This window comes from Mixophyes fleayi, chromosome 2, assembly GCF_038048845.1.
Source record: "Mixophyes fleayi isolate aMixFle1 chromosome 2, aMixFle1.hap1, whole genome shotgun sequence".
NCBI classification, from domain to species: Eukaryota; Metazoa; Chordata; class Amphibia; order Anura; family Limnodynastidae; genus Mixophyes; species Mixophyes fleayi.
The window spans coordinates 319,937,712-319,960,998 of NC_134403.1; the positions used below are offsets into that span (position 1 = coordinate 319,937,712).

The 23,287-nt window shown below is 37.2% G+C and overlaps 2 protein-coding genes across 2 annotated transcripts; one reads left to right on the top strand and one right to left on the bottom strand.

The window, feature by feature from the left end:
• Positions 1–1,459: 1,459 nt before the first annotated feature.
• LRWD1 (leucine rich repeats and WD repeat domain containing 1) lies at positions 1,460–16,812 on the bottom strand. The gene is made up of 16 exons (XM_075196739.1): positions 16,710–16,812; positions 14,007–14,152; positions 12,856–13,090; positions 12,166–12,285; positions 11,323–11,475; positions 10,992–11,084; positions 9,060–9,374; positions 8,739–8,865; positions 7,810–7,895; positions 7,020–7,227; positions 6,808–6,880; positions 5,932–6,072; positions 5,187–5,290; positions 4,236–4,397; positions 3,100–3,218; positions 1,460–2,100 (listed from the first exon to the last, which is right to left on the bottom strand). Exons 2-16 carry the CDS (start codon positions 14,084–14,086, stop codon positions 1,960–1,962), a joined length of 2,157 nt encoding a protein of 718 aa, XP_075052840.1. The 5' UTR covers positions 14,087–14,152; positions 16,710–16,812; the 3' UTR covers positions 1,460–1,959.
• On the top strand, positions 16,784–22,686 carry ALKBH4 (alkB homolog 4, lysine demethylase). Its single transcript, XM_075196740.1, has 3 exons — positions 16,784–16,943; positions 18,549–18,743; positions 20,574–22,686. Exons 1-3 carry the CDS (start codon positions 16,842–16,844, stop codon positions 21,225–21,227), a joined length of 951 nt encoding a protein of 316 aa, XP_075052841.1. The 5' UTR covers positions 16,784–16,841; the 3' UTR covers positions 21,228–22,686.
• The last annotated feature ends 601 nt before the right edge of the window (positions 22,687–23,287 follow it).

Consider the following 23,287-nt stretch of genomic DNA (forward strand, 5'->3'; position numbering starts at 1 on the left):
GAATTATAACCAGATACCATTCCTTGCAAGAAGCACCATCCACTTTTAAACCCAAATAACGAATCAGCCATCACAACTCCCATAGAGAATTCTACAGCAACAATATAGTAAATACACCTTTCTATAGTAATAGTGAAACTATCATCCTGTAACAGTGGCTGTCCCCATGTCACCTGTGATTATGGAAACTTTGTTAGGAACATCTATGCAATGACCTTGACTATACTCTCTCATCTTAATTAAGTTGTCACTATTGTAAAGAGACGATTTAGCCTAGAGATTGGTTTAGCCTTTCTTTATAATGCAACCACTGAAATCCTTTTATTAATATAACATTACCCAACTTTGTATCTTTCATGTTAAACAGGTGCCCAAAACTCTAACCCCTGCTACACTTGTAGTCCAACCCATGACTTATACAGATCTTAAACTATACCTCAGGTGTAGAGGTTACCATGGTTTTGTACACTACTTTTATCTTCACGAAAAAGAGGGTTTTTATACTCACAATAATCCCGTTTCTCGGATTCCATCTGGGGGACACTGCTACCATGGGGTTGTGTGAGGGGAGTGGAAGTTGACATTTCACTTGTTAATGCATCAGGCTGACAAACCCCTCCCCTCCCCTCCGCAACTCCCTGTAGCCTCTTCAGTTTAAGTATAAAGCTCAAGAGTTGACCAAACAGCAGACGAGCAGAAGGGAGGGAATTAGAGAAACAGAAATATATAAAAAAAATCTTCTTTTCTCTTTCATTCTATCTGGGGGACACTGCTACCTAAAGCAGCCTCTTTAAGAGAGGGACCGCTCTGACAGCCCGGCACGTAGAGCACTATGGCCAAAATATTAGATTACAATTTGTGGCATGAGATAATTTAGGGGATTGAAACTCGCATTTAGTGTGGCGTTCCAAGCTTTGCTGGAGGGTACAGTCTCTCTTCATGACCTGAGGTGCCGAAGACCAAGTCTTGTCCTTTGTCCAATAAATAAAAACAAACATACAGTAATGTACGTTATTACTGGTAATGTTGGTGTTGACATGTATATGACGTGTTACTGTATATGGGCAGAGATTCAGGGCTGCAGTGTTTGGAAATCTGAAGAGTGATCATATGTAGTCATCTCATTCTTGAAGGAGTTGTGTTATTTGAAGCAGCTCTCTGTGGAAATGGCAATTGTTAAGCAGTTTCAATATGTTGATAGATGGCAGCACTGTTGGGCTGAAAGTGCAACTGGGACCCTGGTCTGCAGCGCTACTGACACAGTGCGGTCATAAAATATTGTTGCTAAGAGAAAATAAACCTGTCCAACGGGACGGCTGATGGGCTACATGCAGCCCATCAGCCAAATAGGGCCATGATAGAGAATGAAAGTCTAATAGCCACATAACAAATGGAGTAACATTTGTTATGGTGGAATGACACTACCAAGTTTTTTATAAAAAAATAAACAAAAAAAATGCAGATCAACCACCAAAAGTTTAAAAATTGGGAGAAATATTCACCTTTTATTCTCCTTATTGTTTTGCATTAAATAAATTTATCAGCAATATTTATATTCAAATATATTCAACTGTACACAACGTATTTAAACATATTTTGAATAGATTTTTCTTTTACGTGTAGGATAATTTCTGACTACTGACAGACCAAAACATTTGTTATATACATATAAATCTCAAGGTGTAAACTTGGATTTAAGAAGAATTCTGTATTGATAAAGTTTAAAGGAAGCTAAACCTATACATATTATTTCTGCAAGTTTTGTATCAAACTTAAAACCACTCATGTTTAAAATAAAACTTTAAAGTATTACACATACTTAAACATATTTTCTATAAAATGTGCAAAGCAATTTTGGAGGTTCCAATTCTAAAAGAGAAAAATACGGTACTTAAATAAAGGAAAATAAAAAACAGTTGGTATTTCCCCTACGTACAGCTCAAGTAAACGTTTTCCCTATCATAATATTTTCCATATAGCGATAATATTTTTGTCAGTTAAAGCAACTAAATATTCCAGCGCTGGGTCCACAAGAACAGTGTTTATCACAGATTCCTTCACTTTCTCTTTTCTTGAAACTGGAGATGGCCAGGTAATAATCTGTTATAATAAAATAAAAAAGATTCTATGTTTAGGAGAACATTTATTAAAAATGATTAAAGTTACAGTAGCATGTAGGTCTTTTAGAATAAACTAGTCAGTAACATACACCGCTACTCCTCGTAATATTTACTAACTCTGTCCAAGTTATGGCACAGAAAAATCGGAAGTTTAGAACTTTGTACCAGGTGGCTTATGAAGGGTGAGATCACCATGGGTTACAGTAATTGAGACATATTTTGGCATGTCCTGTAGTCTTATCCTGGCAGAATAAAGATTAAACACACTTCCTTGGAGATTCCACAATATCATTCATCTATCCCTAAGAGGAAGTATCTCTCGCACCTAATGTTGGGTACTATCACAACTGATGTCATCAAGGAATTGATCTATTATGGGCACTATGGTTTTGTTGTGTCCCTGTATGCCCATAAATGATACTAAGCACAGGGTAGAATACAGGTATTAATTGCTTTTCCTATTATTTTAAGACCTATAATTTCATGACGTTCTACAACCAATCCCAAATAAACATTAGTAGTATTTACCCCTCAATACTGGAATTCTTTAAGCACATTTTCACACAGTAAATACTATATAATTAATTTATTCTATAAACAAATTATACATGTTGTATTTACGCTCAGAGCACAACAAAGGCATACAAATAAAACATAATTTGTTTAGATCCATGTGCTGTCTATTCAAGACTGAGTTTTCAGGGCCACTCCGGGAAAGTCACATATATTGTGCACACACTATAATTAATATATATATATATATATATATATATATATATATATATATATATATATATATATACACATACTAACACTGTATTTACTATATCTCCCACATTCCCATCTCATAGCTCTGGCCTTTTAGTATTGAACTTTTTTTACATTATTTTCTCTTTCAATTTTCCTTTCGCCCTTCACTAAAGCTGATCTCTAAATTGTGTAGTCACACATACAAACGTACACACACACACATAGGTACCTTTGTGGGCTCTTGCAGATCACTGCAGCGTACTCCCTTCTGTAAATTTGTTTTACAGAATTCAAGATCATAAATCCACACTTTTCCAGCCTCATCACCACAGAAAACACAATATCCTTCTGTAGATAAATAAAAAATGCGACATATACTAGAGGTCATATGGAATATTTAGCTCTATCAGTGCTTACTGGAGGCATGATATGCACATTTCCTATTTTTATGACTATTGTGTGAAACAATTTTCTTAAAAAAAGTATTATTTGCCATAAATATTTTATTAATAATGTGTTAACGCTAAAATGATATGGATATTAGAATTCACAGAGTCCTGTAACCATATAAAAACACAAGGCTGTAGGCGACCATCTATAAACATTCACAGTATTGGGTGTTCATTATTATGATGGCTCTAATAAGTGATGTATTGTGCAAAAATGCATACCATAACCACAAATACAACAGCATAGTGTGTAGCTTTGCTAGGATCTGCTCTATCTGGGGGTAAGATATCAATGGGATATGGCCAAGTTCAGGGAAGAAAATAACAATCAACATCTGACAGTAGGCAAAGGGAAGATGGACATAAAAACAATGGTTGTACATACACTATGGGGGTATTCTATAAAAGCAGAGCAATCTGAAAATGTTCTGAAGAATGTCTGATGCAAGGAATATACAATCTGACAGCATATTCTATGAAAAAGTATTCCCTTGCGATGCAAAAACTTACATTTTGGTCTTTTTTCCTGCTTTAAGAAAATACACTTTATAAATACTACTGCTGTTTGCTGACAGAGTATGAACACAAGATATGAACTTCAGCAATATTGCTTTTTGTCAATGTATCTTTAAATATATCAAATGAAATGTTTCAACTTTGTATTTGTGAAGCAAAAAATATAACAGAAACAAAGCACCAAGTTAGCATAATACATTTTATGTGATAAACTTCTACTGATAAGTTATATTTTTACTTCTGCAAAACAGTCTGTTGTGCGGTTTTTATTTTCACATTTAATGATATCCAGTAACTGCTGCTACCAAGTATATAATATAAATAATAGAAAATATAAATCAACACACATATGTTATTACTACAATTTAAGCAAGCCTTCTTAAAGAAGCGTGCACCTTACCTGCAGAGGTAGCGAGTGTGAGGTAGGGAAGGTCTGTTTCTGACCACTTCAGCTCTGCCAAGATCGCTGCTTCCACTTTCTTGCTGCTTTTAGATCTTTGTTTCTCATAAGACCTCTTCCAGCTCCATATGTATATGGATCCCTGCAGTGCACTTTTGGAAGCTGTTAATCAAAACAGGTGTTATTTCAGGCCAGTCATGACCTAAGACACCCCACCACAACATTGTATGCATAGCAATAGCCCCACCCTGCCCTAAAAAGCCTCTGCTGTGTGTGCTTTCTAAGCTGGCAACTGTGGATATCTGCCACGACCTGGCCACATTTACCCATCTCTCCTACAAGTCATCTAATATTTAATTTACTGTATGTCCTAAACAATTAAAACATGTAAAGCAATCGGTCATAATTTTTTTTCTCTGTAACCTATTTTCTATACATGTAGGGAAGGGTCCATGAGATAAAGGACTATTTATGAAAGGGAGAAAACCGGATGTTTTCACCAGTTAGTGCTTCTCCTTATCTATGACAGGATGGTACATGGGAAAGCCTATTTAACAAGTACAGTGGCAGTCCTCTTTTTGCTATCTAAAGCATTCTCTCTAAGCAAATTAATATTAACATGACTGTTTATATATATTTTTGAAATGTTTTAACCTTATTTTTTGAAAAGTGGCCCAGGGCTGCCAGTTTCCCTGCACATGTGTGAAGGGACAAGACGGGTTATGCATGGACAGATGCATCTAGGACTGGCTGGTGAAATAGTAAGAGTACTCCTGAGAGAGAGAGAGGAGAGAATCTTTGGCTGAATAAAAAGCCTATTTCCATGGCTGAGGGATGCTTTGCTGAGGCACTGTTCCTTAGGAGCAGATATACACACATACATATACACACACACACACACACACACACACACACAGCTTCTATTTATACAAACATCTAGTGCACACCTACCTATGAGGTCATCAGTCAGAAACGCCAGTGAATCTATGATATGGAAGTCTGCATCCTTCGATTCTTTTTTGTATATTGGAAAATTGAATTCTACATCATGGGAGCTAATTGAAAAGGAACAATTAGTCTTCATAAGTAATGGAGTTCACAGAATTTTTCTCATTGTGTACTTAATATAGAATGGGCAGAATTGTCACTGCGGATGAGATTTAACCTTACTTTCATACATAGTGTATAGTAAAGATTCATAAGCACATGTGAAATTCTCTATTTTACAGAGCATACTTATATATTAAATTATTGACAATGGCCAAACATTATTCCTTTCCACTCCAGACTTCAATTTCTGCAGAATGACACCCAGCTGTACCATCCACACACGAGTAATATAGCACACCCACATCCCCCCCAGCAGCTTAGCCCGAGCACTTTGATGTATCGGCAAATTGATCAATCAAGTGGGTGACTAAATTGTACAAATTAGGTTGCTCAGTGCATAGCCTAAGCAACTGGTCCCCACGGAAGTATAGGAGTATGATAGGCCAATAATCACACACAAAGTCACCAACCAACCAGATTTTCTGTAGATATCGATCAAGCAGTTTGCTATTACTGGTCAGATATCTGCACTCCAGTATCTAAGAACCTTACAAGTAACTTCAAATATCTGTCAAGCTTAGGACACTTCTACCTATCTTCCGCAAGGCATCCACTATTTAAATATAGAATTTCACAAAATTATTACCGTCTCCCCTGTTGCTTGTTAAGTGTTATGTCAAACACGAAGCAACCGTCTTCACAAGCAGCCAGCAAGTACTGATCTGGGCTTGCGGGAACAGGGCAGAGCCGTAAAGGAGGAGAAGTCGTATCCAGAATCAGCAACTGACTGGAAAGAGAGAAAAATATGAGAGTGAAACTGACATTAGCCTGAAGTGCTGGGGTCGGAAAAAGTGCTGGTAATACATTAAGTATTTGTTTTACATCCCAGAAGACATACAAATGTATAATTTATTAGGTGATTAACACAATCCTGTACAGTAATGACATCTTATTAATTTTTAAAAGGCAAGTACAGTGTATATTTCTTAAGATTATGTTGATGTTTGAGTGTAACATTTCTACTGGAACAGAAAATCTTCCAGACAACCATAACTTTTGTCCCACTTCATATAATTTCCTAATGAGATTAGGAAATTATATGAGGACGCTGGTCGCCTCTTACAATCAACTAGCAGATATGAGAATTAGGGCTAGGCTACAGCAGCGATAAGAGCACTATCCAATGGTTTCCTCTGGGACCGCCTACATTTGTCAAAGTCTCACTACAGAGAAACTAGTGTTACCATCAGCTACAGAAAGGGGTAATGTCTATAGATGCCATGCAATCACAAACGACACATCTACCGCTACTACGGTAGCCCAGCATAACACTACATCAACGTCTTCCATACAATGTTAAATCATCATGTGAGGTGATTTTATTAGATATTTGACATTAACCTGCAACACAATAAATGTGCTGCATATTATAAATAGTGTATTATTTTAAATGCCCATACACTCTGCATTTGCTGATAGTCATAGCATAGTATAGAATTAATGATTTGTTGGTGTACCATACCTAGATCTGAAGTTGTATTCATAGTCAGGAACACCTATATCCCATAAGATAATTCTCTTATCATAGGAACCCGCTTGGCAGAGAAAAACAAAAACAGAAGTCATTATATGCTTTAACATTGGAAACTGACATGATGTCATTTTTAAAGGCTTTTTTTTATCAAGTAAAAACAACTTGGCATAATAATCTTTCGGTGGTTTATGAATACTTACTGAAAAGGAAGGTATCCTGTGTTGGGCTGAAACACATGATGGAGATGGCCTTTCTGTGAGCTTTTATCTCACCGTAGCACAGACTCACGTTGGGGTGCATCAGTCTCACAACTCCATGTTTCCCCCCGGCAGCTAATATATTGATTTTTCTTCTCTGCCCCTCATTACAGATCATTGTAAGCGTTGTCCAGGCCAGTGTGAAGAACTCCTAAAATAGCAATAGTTTTTATTGCAATACTACTACACTAATGATTAGGAGATATTAAGGACATCTAAACAGAAGTGGATCTAATATTGAAAAATGTCATGTAACATTCACAAATATATCTGGAAAAGTTCCCATATTATGACAGGTAATAAGATCATTCATAGCGTACATATCAAAAAAGCCTACACCCTTATAAAAACCTTGGGGTAGTCTTATCAAACCAAAGAAAAAGTGGAGGTGTTGCCCATAGCAACCAATCAGCTTTTAATTATTATTTATTTAGTACATTATAGAAAAGGATATACTAAATAAATAGCTAGAAGCCGATTGGTTGTTATGGGCAACACCTCCACTTTTCCTTTTTGTAAGGTGTTATAAATCTACCCCCTTATGTTAAAGAATTTCTAGTTCTGCTTAACGAGGTGTACCACTCATTTTTTTAATTAAACAGATATGTGCTGCCTCAAATTACTCATATATAGAAGTCTTCTAAAATTACTGTTTCAAGGGGACTAAACAGATTTTTTTTACAGATATTTTTTTTTTACATTGTTTCTGGTACAAAAACAGGGTTACACCGACCTCTCCAGGTATTTTGTATTTCTTCAGAACCTTTCCAGTCTCGCAGTCAATTACACAGACAGATTCCCCACCACATGTTGCGATAACTAAAAGTGCAATGAAAATAGATATACATTTGTACAGTTATTTTAATGCATAGTACTAGTACTATTGTATCTGGTGAACTTATGTAATATTTAAATTCACTGTTGTGCAACTGATTCCTATTATACTACTGTATATATAATTTCAATTATATTGGGTACCAGTTCCTAAAAACAGTCCTTCATACCTTAAAGGGTAGATTTATCAAACCTTCTAAAAAGGAAAAGCGGAGGTGTTGTCCATAGCAACCAGTCAGATTCTAGCTTTCATCTAGTGCATTCTAGAAAATTATACCTAGAATCTCCATTTTTCCTATTTAAAAGGTTTTATACATCTACCCTTAAACTTTCGATAAAACACACACTTACATTACAACTTTTGCTCCCCATATCTATCTTCCATCTTTGCCACTCCAAATATGAACCGATTCTCCACATAAACCTACATCTCACTATAACCCCCCCCAGCTATTGTTTAAAATATCTTCCAATAAATGTATAATTTCAACTTTTGATGTTTTTATGACGCATATGACTAGAGTCCGAGCACCTTCTCTTGTCATTCCTCATTTCTTGTTTGCCGCATGTACCCTATAAGTTAGCTGGAGCAGAACAACAATAAAAACAATAGCTAACCAGCATAATGTTGGTACTAGCGTTTCTGAACTCTGCAAGTTTACAGGGAGAAAATCATAGCCTTAACAAGTTCATTCAGTGACCTGATCTTTACAGTATGGCCACACATGGGGCAAGTTAAACTAGACACAGATCCTGTCATCTGCAGATCAAGACGGAAAAGACAGACTAAAGTTACAGTCTGCACAGTGTTCCTGTATGGAGGCTTACCTTTACTTGAATGAGAATCCAGATTAGGTTGAAAAGCACAAGACCATAATTGGGTGTGGAAATCATCACTAGTGTTATTTTTACTGTGAGCCTGAAGGAAATGGAGTGGTTCCACATCAAATTCTTTCTGAGAATAGAACAAATAAATTGCAAGTTCATATATATAATAAATAGTAGACACCCACAGGCAGGTCAGGCAAAAACTTCCCCTGCATTTTCTTTAATCTGTTCTGTGTAATTCTGTATAATATACATATATTACACTGACATTAACAATCATTAAAAACATTTAGGTGTAAAAGGGTTGTTGTGAAAACATACTTTCTTTCTAATTTCCTTTTTGTGTTTTCCACTACTTTGTGTTTGTTCCTCCTCCCGTTCTTTTTTTGATGGTGTCATTCTTGTATTGACTTTTGGAGGTGTTGGTAGCCCACGGTGGCCTTGTTCCTTGACTGGTGTACTGTTCTGTTTGTTCCTCATTGGTGTACACCTGAGTGGGGTTTCCTGCACTTTGCTTGATCTCCTGGGTGACGAAGCTGCTGGCCGCACATCGCTTGTCTTGAGTCTTTTGGCCGGAGTTCCGACCACACAATCTGTTTCATTATTACGTCTTTTCTTACTGGGAGTTACTGGAGCCTTTACAAGAATGGGAAAACAGCATTATTACATTAGTGGAACAGTTGTGTGTATTTGTTTCACCAATCATCAGTAAAAGTGGACCCGTCACCTACTCTTATTGTAGACAGCGATATTGTGGACTCAACCAAAACTAATGACAATGCAGAAATTTACTAGTAACTGGTGACAAAAGAGGCAAAAATTACATAGTAAATTGATAGGATGTATATCAATCCTGCCCACAAAATCCACTGTGACAGCTGGCCTCCTTAGTAATATAGAGGGGGCTGATCGCTAAAATACCCCCTTGCAAACATTACCTAATATTGTCTAAGCTGCAATCTAGCAAACGGTAAGGGGTTAATTGAGCATTTAAGCCTTTACAAAATAGATGCGAATGTCAGGGCATTCAAAAGCAACAAAACGCTCAATGTTCCTTGAAAACAGAGATAAAACAAACTAGCTTCAGGTGTTAACATCCATTTGGTGTGTACAAATATGGATCAAGTGAAAGCAGAGGGGCAAAGTGTAAAACCTGTAACATACTACTTACTTTCCAGGCTGACGATATAAAACAGGTTGCTCACATTTGCAGTTATGTGCATTCCCCTGATCCTCATGATCTAATTTTACACACCCGCTTAGCCACATTACCAATGCAGACATCCCCTCTACTGTTGAAGTCATTTGTGGAGCACAATAAAATGTAAGGCAGTTGAATAATACTTGATATTAAATAATGGATTGAGATTTGGACACATTTGCGCTCCTAACATACAGTTGAATGATCTGAAGATGTGTCCAGCTCAAAAGCAACAGTATGTGTGCCAGGCGTACAAGTTGTATTCTTGCTCCCCACGCCAGATAGATATGTGGCTTGACACTATTAGTAGTAAATGATAAAGTCACATTAACCTATTAGTACACAATATAAAAATTGAATGAAGTGGCACATACACAAGCGAGACTATAATCTTGACAGCTAATAAATGTGAAAGTCATTTTTTCCATACAAAAATGTAATGAAATACAACCACCACATCTTGTTTTTCCCCTTTAAAAATCCAATGGGAATATCCTTTCCTGCAGTAATCAAAAGGAAATGTAAAAGTAATGTGAATAGATAGCAGTGACTTGATATAATATAGCTGCAATGCTAATGCTTTAACTACTATCAGCAGATTGGGTGTGAAAAGTCGAGAAACTGTCTACCCCAAAATGTCTACAGTCATAAGTCGACCTAATGACTGCAGACATTTTCACTGTCGACTTTTCAACTATACCCCCTACCAGCTGGAGAGGTCAATATGCAATCAGCACCTGCTAGATAATCACCATTGCAGAGTATGGGTACACCAGCCCTCCAATCATATGCCTCCTAAAAAGCTTATGCGGGAATACATCCATGTCTACTTTTGTGACAATCCCGTGACAACATGGTGCACATGGTCGGAAATTATATGCACAAATCTAGATGTGGACATATTCCTGCACACTTCTGGTGGTGCGCAATCACAGTGCAGAAATGTCTATCTTACGCAAAATAAATTGGCGTACATCCACTTCTAAGTGACTATACTGTGTAAGCCTTCTATACCAGCCTGCACACAAAATAATGAACATGACAATACTCACCTCCGCAGCATCATTACTTGCAGACACGTGCTCATTACTCTTTTTCTTTCCACACAACAAGGAAGAGATTAGATTTTCTGCTATTATTTGCACCTGTATTAAAAGTAAAATACATGACTTAATAACATGTCTAAATGACACACATACAGTGTAGGGCATATATGTACATGACCAAGTCACAGATTCACAGAAGTGACAAGAACAGCATCCTTATTCACTGTCACGGCAGAAATTTGGAGGCCAGTCTGCCAGAGGGAACTCAGAGGTTCTGTTGGTCAGCCTGCTAGAATTGTTTAATGAATAACATTTTGCAATATGAGCCAAGTCTTACTTTCCACTTGGTGAAATCTTTGAGCGAATTTGGTCCATACTTTACTTGATTCCCCACAGATTTGAGAAACTCTTTACTAACAGATTTGATCATTGCAGACGAAGGCGCATCAGGCAGTGTGTCTTTATAGTTCTTTTCCCAGTATGATTCAACCTATAAAAAACAAGCAGAAATACAGAATATAAATACAGTAAACTGATAAAATGTAAATGACTGTTGCTGCTTGGTCATCAAACATGTTACAGGACAGTGATAAATGTATTTTTAAGATACTTTTAGTTCTGTGCTAAAAGTTCCACTTAAAAACTACATTTCAAAAATTTGGGATAAATAATAATAATAATAATAATAATAATAAAAAAACAAAAACAAAACAACACATCGAGAGTTTCAAAACCAGAAAAGCAAACAAACAAACCAAAGAAAACCTGCTGCTTCTCAGTAATCATGTAACCCACACAGCCATAACCACAGAACATATCTTCTTATAATCACTGTGTGAGGATAGACACTTTTATCCACAATGTTTGAGACTATTGTGTATATTTATTTACTGAACTGCGGGTTTGAAAGAGCGGAGATGTTGCCTATGGCAGTCTAGTTATCATTTTGTAAAATGTACTACATAAATGACAGCTAGAATCTGCTTGGTTGCCATAGGCAACATCTCCACTTTTTCAAACCCGCAATTTAGTAAATATATCCCTTGGAGTTTTTTCAGATAAGAGCTTTGTCAACAATTTGGTGCACCATGCCTCTATTTACTTATCCAGAGTTCTGTAACAAAATATTATGACTGGTTCCCTTTAACTATGCAGTCCTCGATGTGTTATGTGCACTTACCCGGTTGCTCAGCTCTCTGTGGTTGACAAACCTAATGTGATTGGCCAGTGAGGTTATATCTTTGTTATTCAGTCGTCGCAGCTTAGGTAGAAGACAACACACCTTGTAGTTATCACTGACCTAAGGGAAATAAATAGAATTATACATAGTTTAGATTAACTTCATCAACAATTTTTAAAAATATTCTTCCACTACTGCTAAGACCATTCCTGCTGAGGTTACATAATTAAATCTCCATGAACCTATCCACCGCTTGATCAGCCCATAAGGTAACTGCATTATAATTATCAGCTTTTATTTAGTTAGCTTTAATGTTGCTTTGGCTGGTTGGTTTCTTTGTTGGGTTTTTATTATTTTTATTTAATATTTTTTTTAAATTCACAACTCAATTCCTAAACACAAGAAATGATTGCATAGTCATACATGTATCCAAGTTCAACCTTCTGCTGGGTCATGTACTTTTTAAGACAATCTAGTCCTGATAAATAAAATAAGGGTGCAAAGTTACTCAAATGTATTATAACATGTTTGGTTTAAGCTCCTTTCATCCTTTTCTTCAGTGAACAAAGCAAGCTCAAACATATAAGAAAGGACACAGTGACAAATTATTATACAGCAGAGATTTTATACAGAATTAAGCAGTTTATGCCGTGGTTACAAGTAAGGTAGCGATGCCTTACGTTCACTTACCGTCAGGTAGAGATTCTCTTCGTACATAACCTCTTCCAGATTGGGGAACTGTTGCAAAATTGTCACATCCTCAACCTGATTGTCACTGAAGTTTAGAACCTTGAGATTAGGAAGACTGAGTTTTGCAGGAAGTTCAGAGAGATAGTTTTTGGAAATATCAAGTTCCTCAAGATTTAGCATTTTAGAGAATAGCTGTGGGTCAATGTCTTTTGTTTCCAGTTCAATTTTTGACAATCTGCAGAAAATAGGAGTAAGGTATTTAGAAAAAAAAACTGACAATGTTAAGTTTACTACCAAAGTCTTGGAAAAAAAATTATATATATATTACATACACACACACACACACAGATCAGTCCCCCTCGTGATGCCAAAACAGCTCTGACCCTTGAACTCTTCTTGAACAATGTTTGCCATGTAGGGGTGTACTTGGTGTGCAACAATGTTTAGGTGGATGGTACATGTCAAAGCAACATCCACATGAATGCCAGGAACCAAGATTTCTCAGCATAATATTGCCCGAAGCATCACACTGTCTCCGCTGGCTTGCCTTCTTCTCATAGTGCATCCTGGTGCAGAAAACGTGATTCATCAGACTAGGCCACATTCTTCCATGGTCCAGTTCTGGTGCTCACCTGCCCATTGTAGGCACTTTCGGTGGTGGACAAGGGTCAGCATGGGCACAACGTGGCAAGCTGCACTGTGTGTTCTGACAACCTGTCCATCATACTAGCATTGACTTTTATAGCAATTGGGCACCTATTACCCTGCTGCCGGTTCACTGGTTGTCCTTCCTTGGACCACTTTTGGTGGGTATTAACCGCTGCATAACACCCCATGAGACCAGAACATACTCTGACCCAGTCGTCTAGACATCACAATTTGGCCCTTGTCAAAGTTGCTCAGATCCTTACACTTGTCCATTTTTCCTACTTCCAACACATCAACTTCAAGAACTGACAGATCATTTGCTTACTAATATACCCCACCCCCTGACAGGTGACATGGTAATGAGATAATCAATGTTGTTCACTTCTCTTGCCATTGGTTTTAATGTTGTGGATAATTGGCATGTTAACAAGTAATAACTTTTTTATAGGTGTCTGTTACTCTTTTGTGCAAACACAAAACAAACATTGATAAAAAAGACATACTTTAGGGTCTTTAAGTCCTTCAGATGGTTTGATTTGGGGAGTCCTTTTTTTAATAGCATGTCTTTGGTTAGTTTGGCCATCGTAGAAGTCTGCCACTTTTCACCCAAAAAAAATATATATTTTTTTTTTCTCTTGCTAGTTGCAATCTGAAAATATAAAAATATATTAATGATTAGAATAGGCTGCAAATACATATAAAGCTATTAATATGTTTACAACTAACAATATCCTGTATAGAGAAACACTTGTGTTATTTTAGCAACGCTTACACATAAGTGATGTCACAACTGAAAAAATACATTGTAAATAGTAATACATCTATAACTCAAAATTACTTGTTATCAGTGAAGTAACTAACTTTACTAAAATATTATGTCTCAAAATTTACAATAGCTGAGTTAAATTAATATTAGTGTAAATCACAACTGTTCAAAGGAAACACCTTAACTCCAAGTTCACAAAAGTTTCAAGTCATTTTAAGACTAGTACTGTGAAAATTACACATGATTTTAAAACTTGGATAGGCTGAACAGAACAAATTACAGTTTAAATGTCGCCCAAAACATATGCCAGCAAGAATGTTTTACACCTGTCTTTTTTGCAGCAAACTGTGGGGTCCCAAGGACGGATAGTCTACAAAAATACTATTATTGCGAAAGGATGGGGTTACGTAATATTCATATTTTAAGGTAAAAACTCCTTTGTCTCCAAAATGTAAAAGTACAATATTATGTAGGTCTGTCCACAGAACAGAACTGGAATCCATTGGTAAAACATTGCAGGTCATTTCTATTGCCACATATATCCTGGCTTCTTAAAAGATCAGTGTAACTCCTAGATTTGACTCACTGGCTCCTGAGTTATACATTGTTTTGTCCACTTCTGTTTTAAGATGTTAGAGGCAAAATAACGACCCAAAAATATTATGCTTTCAGATTCGAAGTTACGAATGCCAAAATGCCATTTTGATAACCCCTTCTTAGTCAATCATGTCCCACACGTATAGTGTATAGGGCAGATCCCGAGAAATGACCGGTTACCTGAATAAATATAAATGTCACCAATGTGTTCTGGGCATTCAATTTATTAGATATGCTTTTTTTCAAAAGCTATTGGTTTTGGTTATTTTAAAAGTATTTTGCTTTTTTCCATGATAATCTGATCAGGGAAATATTTGGCCAATGCTTAACGATACCTTGGCAAACGAATATCACAAGTCTCATTTTTTTAATGATTTAACTATGGAGAATGCCAAACTCAAAATACCTATACAATATAATGTACTTTGCATGCAATGAAATGCTTTGTATTTTTCTTTAAGTGTACATGTACTCTAATCCTTTTAGTTTGCAATTTGTTCTCTTTGTTTTGGCACATGTACATTATACAAGAACTTGTTTGCATACAATTTACCACCATATGGGGTAATCAGACATTTCTAGACCATGTTGTCCATTTACATCTGGGCTGACTGCAGGTTCTGGACAATAAGGAAGCAGGAACCACAGCTTTACAGGCTTCCAATCTATAGTAGGTGCACCCTTGTTTACAGTGCATAATATCTTACAATGGTAAAGAAAATAAAAAGCAACAAAAGAACAACAAGCTTCATTCAGCTAAACTGGTTCATGAAGACTTCAGCAGTAGTGAAACTTAAATTATACTTATATTCAAACTTTTAATCTCCTGTATATTTATAGCTTATAATACAAACAGACATTTTCTATGCATGCATTTGGTCTGAGCTGTGTTGAGAAAATATAATTGGAAAACTGGAGGCTCTGAGGAATATGCTAACAGTATACACAAGCAGAATCAACCCTGGACATCAATATGACATGCTGCATCTTTTATTTACCAAAACATATACAAACACTATTGTTAACATATATAACACAGGCAACTGTTTCATAACAAAACAGAAATATCAGTTCTTAGAGTGAAACAAGTTACATAAATCTATATTAATACGAACCAAGTTTCCATCTTTTGGGTCGAAATTCCCCTATCTCCCAAATGTCCTTCTTAATTATATACTTGAAAACTACCGGTATGTCAGTTTGGCTCTAAAAATCTGTAACAGCAGATTGAGGTAATCACAAAGCTCATTGTAATAAATTATTCCAACACAATGGACAGCTAAGAATGATTTATACTAGAGTGTGTGTGTGTGTGTGTGTGTGTGTGTGTGTGTGTGTGTGTGTGTGTGTGTGTGTGTGTGTGTGTGTGTGTGTATATAACATGTATATTAAACCTGTGATATACCTGCAAATTATGGAGGATATTATATGTCGCATGTAGAAGCAGGTCAGTGCTTTTATACAAGTCACATAATTATTAAAAGCTATTTTGAATATAAGTAATTTACATTAGGATACATTATTCTGAAATCAGGAAGTTTGCCAACACTAAGGACAGTTTGGACCATAGAACACAACTTTTAAAATGATTGGGGGTGCCCGAGTCACCCCCGCCCACCATATGACTGAAAACTGCCCTGCATAGGTATGGTTAGTGGTTTGCAGTTGCTGTAAGTTCTGCTTAATGACCATTTGTTGTGAAAGCATACAATACATGGCATAACTACAACAACCATGTACGTGCAGTACATATATAACAAGATATGCATCTAACTACACGTATGTGAATGCGGGCAGCAGTCACACGGTGATGTGAGCACTGTATACTTGCACTGTGACTCACCCCGTCTCCTCCGCCGTAATCAGCGTGTGTATATCAGAGATACACCTCCAGCATTCCAGTTCCCGCCGTGATGTCGTCACTTCCGGTACATGCTGGGCCAGAGGAAGTGTCGGCGCACTGTGTCCATTCCTCATGGCCGGTAGCAGCAGTCCACCAAGCTGTGGCTGTAAGGGCATCCGCTCCTGTCTGCTGTGTGAGCTCCCCGCCGGGGGGCTGCAGAGGGCGGCGCACAAGGTACTGACATAGGGATCGTAGGAATTAACCTGCTATCGATATTTGTATGATGATTCAAACACATGACGGCGTGCATCATACATATAGGATGTAAACAATATTCATCTTATCACTTGGCGGCCTGCAATGTCACTGGTTCAGTTGTTTGTTGAACTACAAGTTTCAGCATGCCAGTTAGATATCTTAAACACAAATTAGACAACCTATGGCTCCTCAGTTGTTTTGGAAATACACATTTTAATTCTATCCATTGCTGATAGCATGTTAAGTAGAAAGTACTAAACATCAAGGGCTAGATTTACTAAGCTGCGGGTTTGAAAAAAGTGGGGATGTTGCCTATAGCAACCAATCAGATTCTAACTTTCATTTATTTAGTGGTTTCTACAAAATGACAGCTAGAATCTGATTGGTTGCTATAGGCAACATCCCCACTTTTTCAAACCCGCAGCTTAGTAAATCTAGCCCCAAGTGTTCTACTTGTCAGTGCATTTTTGTAGCAGTACACACTGTAGTGAGTGCACAACAGTCTACACAAAAGGCTGAACTACATGTCAACGTTGGTCCAAATGTGGAATAGGTTTAATCATCATGCTGATAATGCAATAAATACAGGAAATGAGTAAGCAGCTGCCATGACTACATTGAGCAGCATCTGCTTTCAAGTGTCTCTACACTGTTGTAACTTGAGAGACATCAATAACAGGAGGATATCTCCTTTAATGCCCAGGTCCTGGGCTGCTGCTTCTAGTAACTTCCAGGTGTTTTCCTTTTAAGCATAGCTGGACTAAGATTTGTAGTTAAACCCGTCTCCAGGACAAGTAATTTGTGTGGTCTCTGCCACAGGTTTCATCGAGAGTGCTGCGCTGATGTTATGCGTAGTCAGCGTGATGGGAACAGGGAGCATTAGCTTATTCAATGTACCTTATACCAGAAGTGCACAACTTGTGTATTTGGGATTCCACAGGGGTCCCAGCATCTATTTTCTTTATTGTATTACTAGTTTTCAGATATGTAATGGATTCCATTAGAATTCAGCTATTTTGATGACCCAGAACAATGGTGCTCTGACACTTGGGCTCTCATGTAAAAATTAAATTGCTGCCCTACGTAATGCTCCTTAATTCCCCCCATCAGAGACTACTAAAATCACATTGACCATTGTAAACTCTTAAATAATTTGAGTTTGACTGATCAAAATACATATTGATTACTATATTTTCATTACCCTGCAGAATTGACTAGGCTTTAGTCACTTTTTTGTTTAGGTGAGCATATTGTCTGGAGCATCTTTCCTTTCAAGTAAAACTAGACACAAGATACCTGGAGCAAACGTTTTCCATTATTCTACAATTATTTTTGCTGTCAGCACCTATGGCACAGTAGCACACACTATACAGCTGATCATAATGACAGCTCTCAATCAGCAAGACTGAAATAACAGACGTCTGCACATTGTCAATTTTTTATATTTGAAGATATAAACTATGCCTCTGTATATGAAATTTTAAAATATCACCATGTTTTGATTTTATTTTTTAAGATCACTTTTCACTCAATGCTTATTTTTGTAAACTTTCTCACTGCATAGTTTCTATTGTTTTGCAGAAAAAGTTATTTATATACATTCCAGAGGAAGGTACAGCCCAGGGAATAAAAAACACAGATTCAGCTGGGTGGTGGTTCCCATTCCCTGGTGTGAGTCTGATAGAAAATTTTGTAACAGAAGATGAGGAAAGAGAAATGGTTCATGCTATGGATCAGGATGAATGGAAGATTTCGCAGTCTGGACGGAGAAAACAGGTTATTATTTACAGCACTGTGCATGATGAAATGGCCTTGTACACTTTCACATAGATAAGTTAACTTTTTTTCACATATGAACCTCTTTTTAAGATGCGTCTGATCACCTTATTGTATTCTTTAATCATGTCCTCTGTTTGTAATTGGGTAGTGAAAAAACAAGCCTATAGACCAGTGTTTATCAAAATGTAGACACCAGGTCTCCATGGCGACTAGAAAATACACCCTGGTGTCTTGTCTACAGAGGTGCCCAGCCATTATGGGTCCCCCAGCATCGCTCTTGCTTCCGATTGCAGACACTTCATGTCCTTGACGGGTCTCACTGTGGGGCTGGAGGCACTGGTGAAACAGTCTGGTAGCAAATCAGAATGAATCACCTGCAACCTGGTTAGCACATCATTAATTACATACTGTACTGAGGAATCCTTACTCTTGCTAGAGAGACTTGGTTAAAGTATGTTCTTGTGAGACTAAGCTTAGCACCACAGCAGGCTAGAGCTAGCTAACATGTCCTGTTCCTCATTGCTGCTGCTGCTGCCTAGAAGCCATCTCACAAGCAGTGCAGATGGCTAATTTTTCTCTAGAATTTTACTTTCTTGTTCCTAAATTTTGGCCCTGGCTTCTATGTCTCAGAGAAATTTGTGTTAGGAGATTGTAACAAAGAAGAATGATGAGGTTCCTGGAAACCAGATGCAGGAAGATAGTGGTATGAAATGATGTTCAAATCTCTTAATTTTAGAACAGATATAAAATGTGAGTCTACAGCTTTGTTCATATCTAAAAATGTAGCAAGTTTATTTGGTATAACAGGTGGATGTTGCAAAGAAAATGGGTTGGCTGTGTGCACTCGCATGCTGTATTTGTGTGGCTTGTAGGGTAGACGCAGGGAGCTGTATGACCAGTGTTGCAACGTTTAGCTTGAGTAAACACACTACATATCTCTTGTATTTTTGCAGGAAAGTGTATAAAACAGCACAGTGGCCTAGTGGTTAGCACTTCTGCCTCACAGCACTGGGGTCATGAGTTCGATTCCCGAACATGGCCTTATCTGTTTGGAGTTTGTATGTTCTCCCTGTGTTTGCGTGGGTTTCCTCCAGGTGCTCCGGTTTCCTCCCACACTCCAAAAAAAACAAAAACATACTGGTAGGTTAATTGGCTGCTATCAAAATTAACCCTAGTCTCTCCCTCTGTCTGTCTTTGTCCCTCTGTGTGTGTGTGTCTATAGTAGGGAATTTAGACTGTAAGCTCCAATGGGACAGGGACTGATGTGAAGGAGTTCTCTGTACAGCGCTGCGGAATTAGTGGCGATATATAAATAAATGATGATGATAAAACTGCATGACTCAATTTTTTTTTTATTTTTTAAAGGAACATGCCCTGTATTTTTAGTCAAGCACCTACCCCTATTTTTTTTATTATTATTATTTTTTTTTTTAAATCTGTTCTTTGGTGCAGCAAAGCACGACCACATCTGGTCATTGCTAGTGATGTATCAGCTCAGAAGGCCTTTTTGCAGAAAACAAATGCCCTCCACCGCTTTTGGCTGTATTCAGCTGACAGACTGCAGAGATTAGTACCACTGCTGTGTAGATATATCCTGTATGTGGCAGCTGGTTTTATAGGCGCTAGGGCGTCCAATCACCTGCCCCCCAACCAAATAAGTTTCATAGATACAACAGGTCTCTTCTCCATGATGTCTGTCATGGTGCCCTAGTAGCTGAGTGTATGTAGGAGTGTGAATCTTGGAAGAATCCCACCAAAACGTAATTTTTTTTGTATTTAGTTTGTATTAAATTATTACTACTAATTCCACTGTTTTTGTGTATACAGGATTTTGGTCCAAAGGTGAACTTTAAGAAGCATAAAATAAAGGTTGGCAATTTCACTGGCCTTCCTAGTTTCAGCAAAGTGCTCTGGGAAAGGATGAAGGATCACACTGACCTGCGAGGGTTCCTGCCTGTTGAGCAGTGTAACCTAGATTACAACTCAGACAGAGGATCCGCCATTGACCCTCACTACGATGACTCTTGGCTTTGGGGTGAACGACTAGTTAGTTTAAATCTTCTATCAAATACTTCTCTTACTATGACAAGTTCTTCAGCAGATAGCCTGCAGTTGATATCCACTTTAAATCACTGTTGTGACTCAAATGAAATCCTTAATCAGAATATTGATTATAATCATGTAAACATTGCACAGTCTGACCTCCAGGACTACACAGTGCATACCGGACCAAAGACTACCTTAGTTCCACACAGTGACGTGGAAGTAGCCATATATTTAACAAGAAGGTCTCTAGTGGTTTTATATGGAGATGCACGTTATAACTGGAAGCATGCAATTCATCGTAACCACATCCAGCAACGCAGAGTTTGCAGCACATTCAGGGAATTGTCAGCGGAGTTCAGTACAGGTGGCAAGGAGGAGAAGCTGGGACAGATGCTGCTGGATATAGCTCTTGCCTTCCAGGGAAAATTGGTTTAAGGAAGAGTGTTATTTGTGTCTCCCATTGTCTGTTTTAATTTTTGAATTACATATTTATTTATTTTTAAATGCACTCCAGCCATCTTAATTGTATAACTTGTGTTTATTGGCTGCAAGGGTGCATTTGTAACCTTAAATTAAGGCCACATCAGCAATATGATGTCACAAAATGCATAATAAAACACAAGTGCATATGACTGTGCGACGACACCCAAAGTAGCTCCTATTCATTGAATAGGTGATATTTTTTTACATACAACAGATGTGAAATGATAAAGAGAAAAAACCTTTTACTGTAGCTGCTCAGAAATTTAAATTTATACAGATGTAGTGGTCCAGCAGCTATAAGGGGAGGTTGCAAGTCTCCCACCTAGAAAAATGGGAATATACAGCGCAATAGGACCAGTGCACAATGATGATATAAATGGTATAAAAAATATATATTAATTACTTTCTAGATGTGAAATGATGGTTGCATATGGGATAGGCCCTATTGAGGACTTTTTCTTTTCATCAGCTTTCATAACTGGACTGATTTGCCACACCACAAAGATCACTAGTGCAGCCTAGTCAAAAAATGGATACATCAAAAGGACAATACATTGCTATAAAGTAAAATAACATGATATCAAATATTTAAAGTCCTGTCCCAGCAAAATTTTAAGTGACTCCTACACTTTTGTTTTAAATCAACCTGTAGGTTTATGACCACTCAACATTAGATACAGGTTTTTCCTTCTGTTTTTAATTTATTAATAGCTGTATTAAATTATTTATAAGTTCTTAGACACAACAGATATAATTGTATTCTAAATAATTTTAAGAAAAGTAAATCCTGTAAATAAAATAAGATACCCTTTATAAACAACTTCCAATTGTGAGCTATTGCTTTGGTTATGAAATATATTTTATTGTAATAGTTGATTAACTGTACTGTTCTAATATATTCCGTTAGTTTACTAAAACCTTTGAAAGTTGATCGAACAGGGCCATATTTCTAAAAATGTCTGGCTGACAACTTAAATTTCTAATTTGGTGCGTCTACAATCTTCAATAAAGATGCATGTTTCTTGGGCTTTGTAAGTGGTATATAGCAGGCCTGGCCAACTTGTGACTCTCAAGGTGTTGTGAAACTACAAGCCCCAGCATGCTTTGCCAGTAGCCAGCTGATAGCTGTCAGGGCATGCATACATCATTTTCATCACTATTCTGTTTCCCTCCTTCTATTCTCTTCACCATCTTCCATCACACAATGTAACTCTTCATCAGTTTACAATTTTCTAACCCTCTGCACTAATTCATTAAATGGCAAATGTGGCCAGCATGGAAAGAGAGTGTCAAATTTGACCCCAAGTAAGTTTCCATTCCTTACAAATCTGATGATCTTTTTCAACATATTTTGTATATTGTGAAGATGATGCTTTTGAAGTTTTATAATAAAGTTTAATTTTATTTTGCATTTGCTATGTTGGAATTTACTGAATGACCATATAGTAATTTTATTTCTGTGGGACCTTTTCTTTGATTTGCATATCTAATCTTCTGGGGTATTTGTTAGGTTTCATTCCATGTTTGCTTTTACCATAACTTTTTTTTTTTTTTTGAATATACTTGCCCATAAATCCCTTTCTCCCTTGCTGGAGGGAGAAACCGAAAAAGTGTACCCCCTATGATACAGGGCATTGACAAGAAGAAAAAAAAAAATCCTCTTCCTATAAACTTCTGCTACACAATAGTTTACCATTAGTCCAGCAAGGAGATAAAATCAACAGTACAGCCCACATAATGGGTTTAGGTGCTGGCAACTTAAAACCACTGCCTCCCAGTTGGCTTAACTTCAGGATGTAAATTGCTGAAATAAATCTTTGTATAGAGACATTCAAACTGTCTTCATCATAAGTGATGTCTGTCCACGCGGATGGTTCAGCTGAGCCACCCTAGTGGCATTATCATGTGGACACTAGTCACATGGACCTTGAGGTTTTTAGGACCACAGAAATTGTTTAGTTTTAAGACAATGATGTAAGGAACGATTTTAGAGACCATGGGGTATATTTACT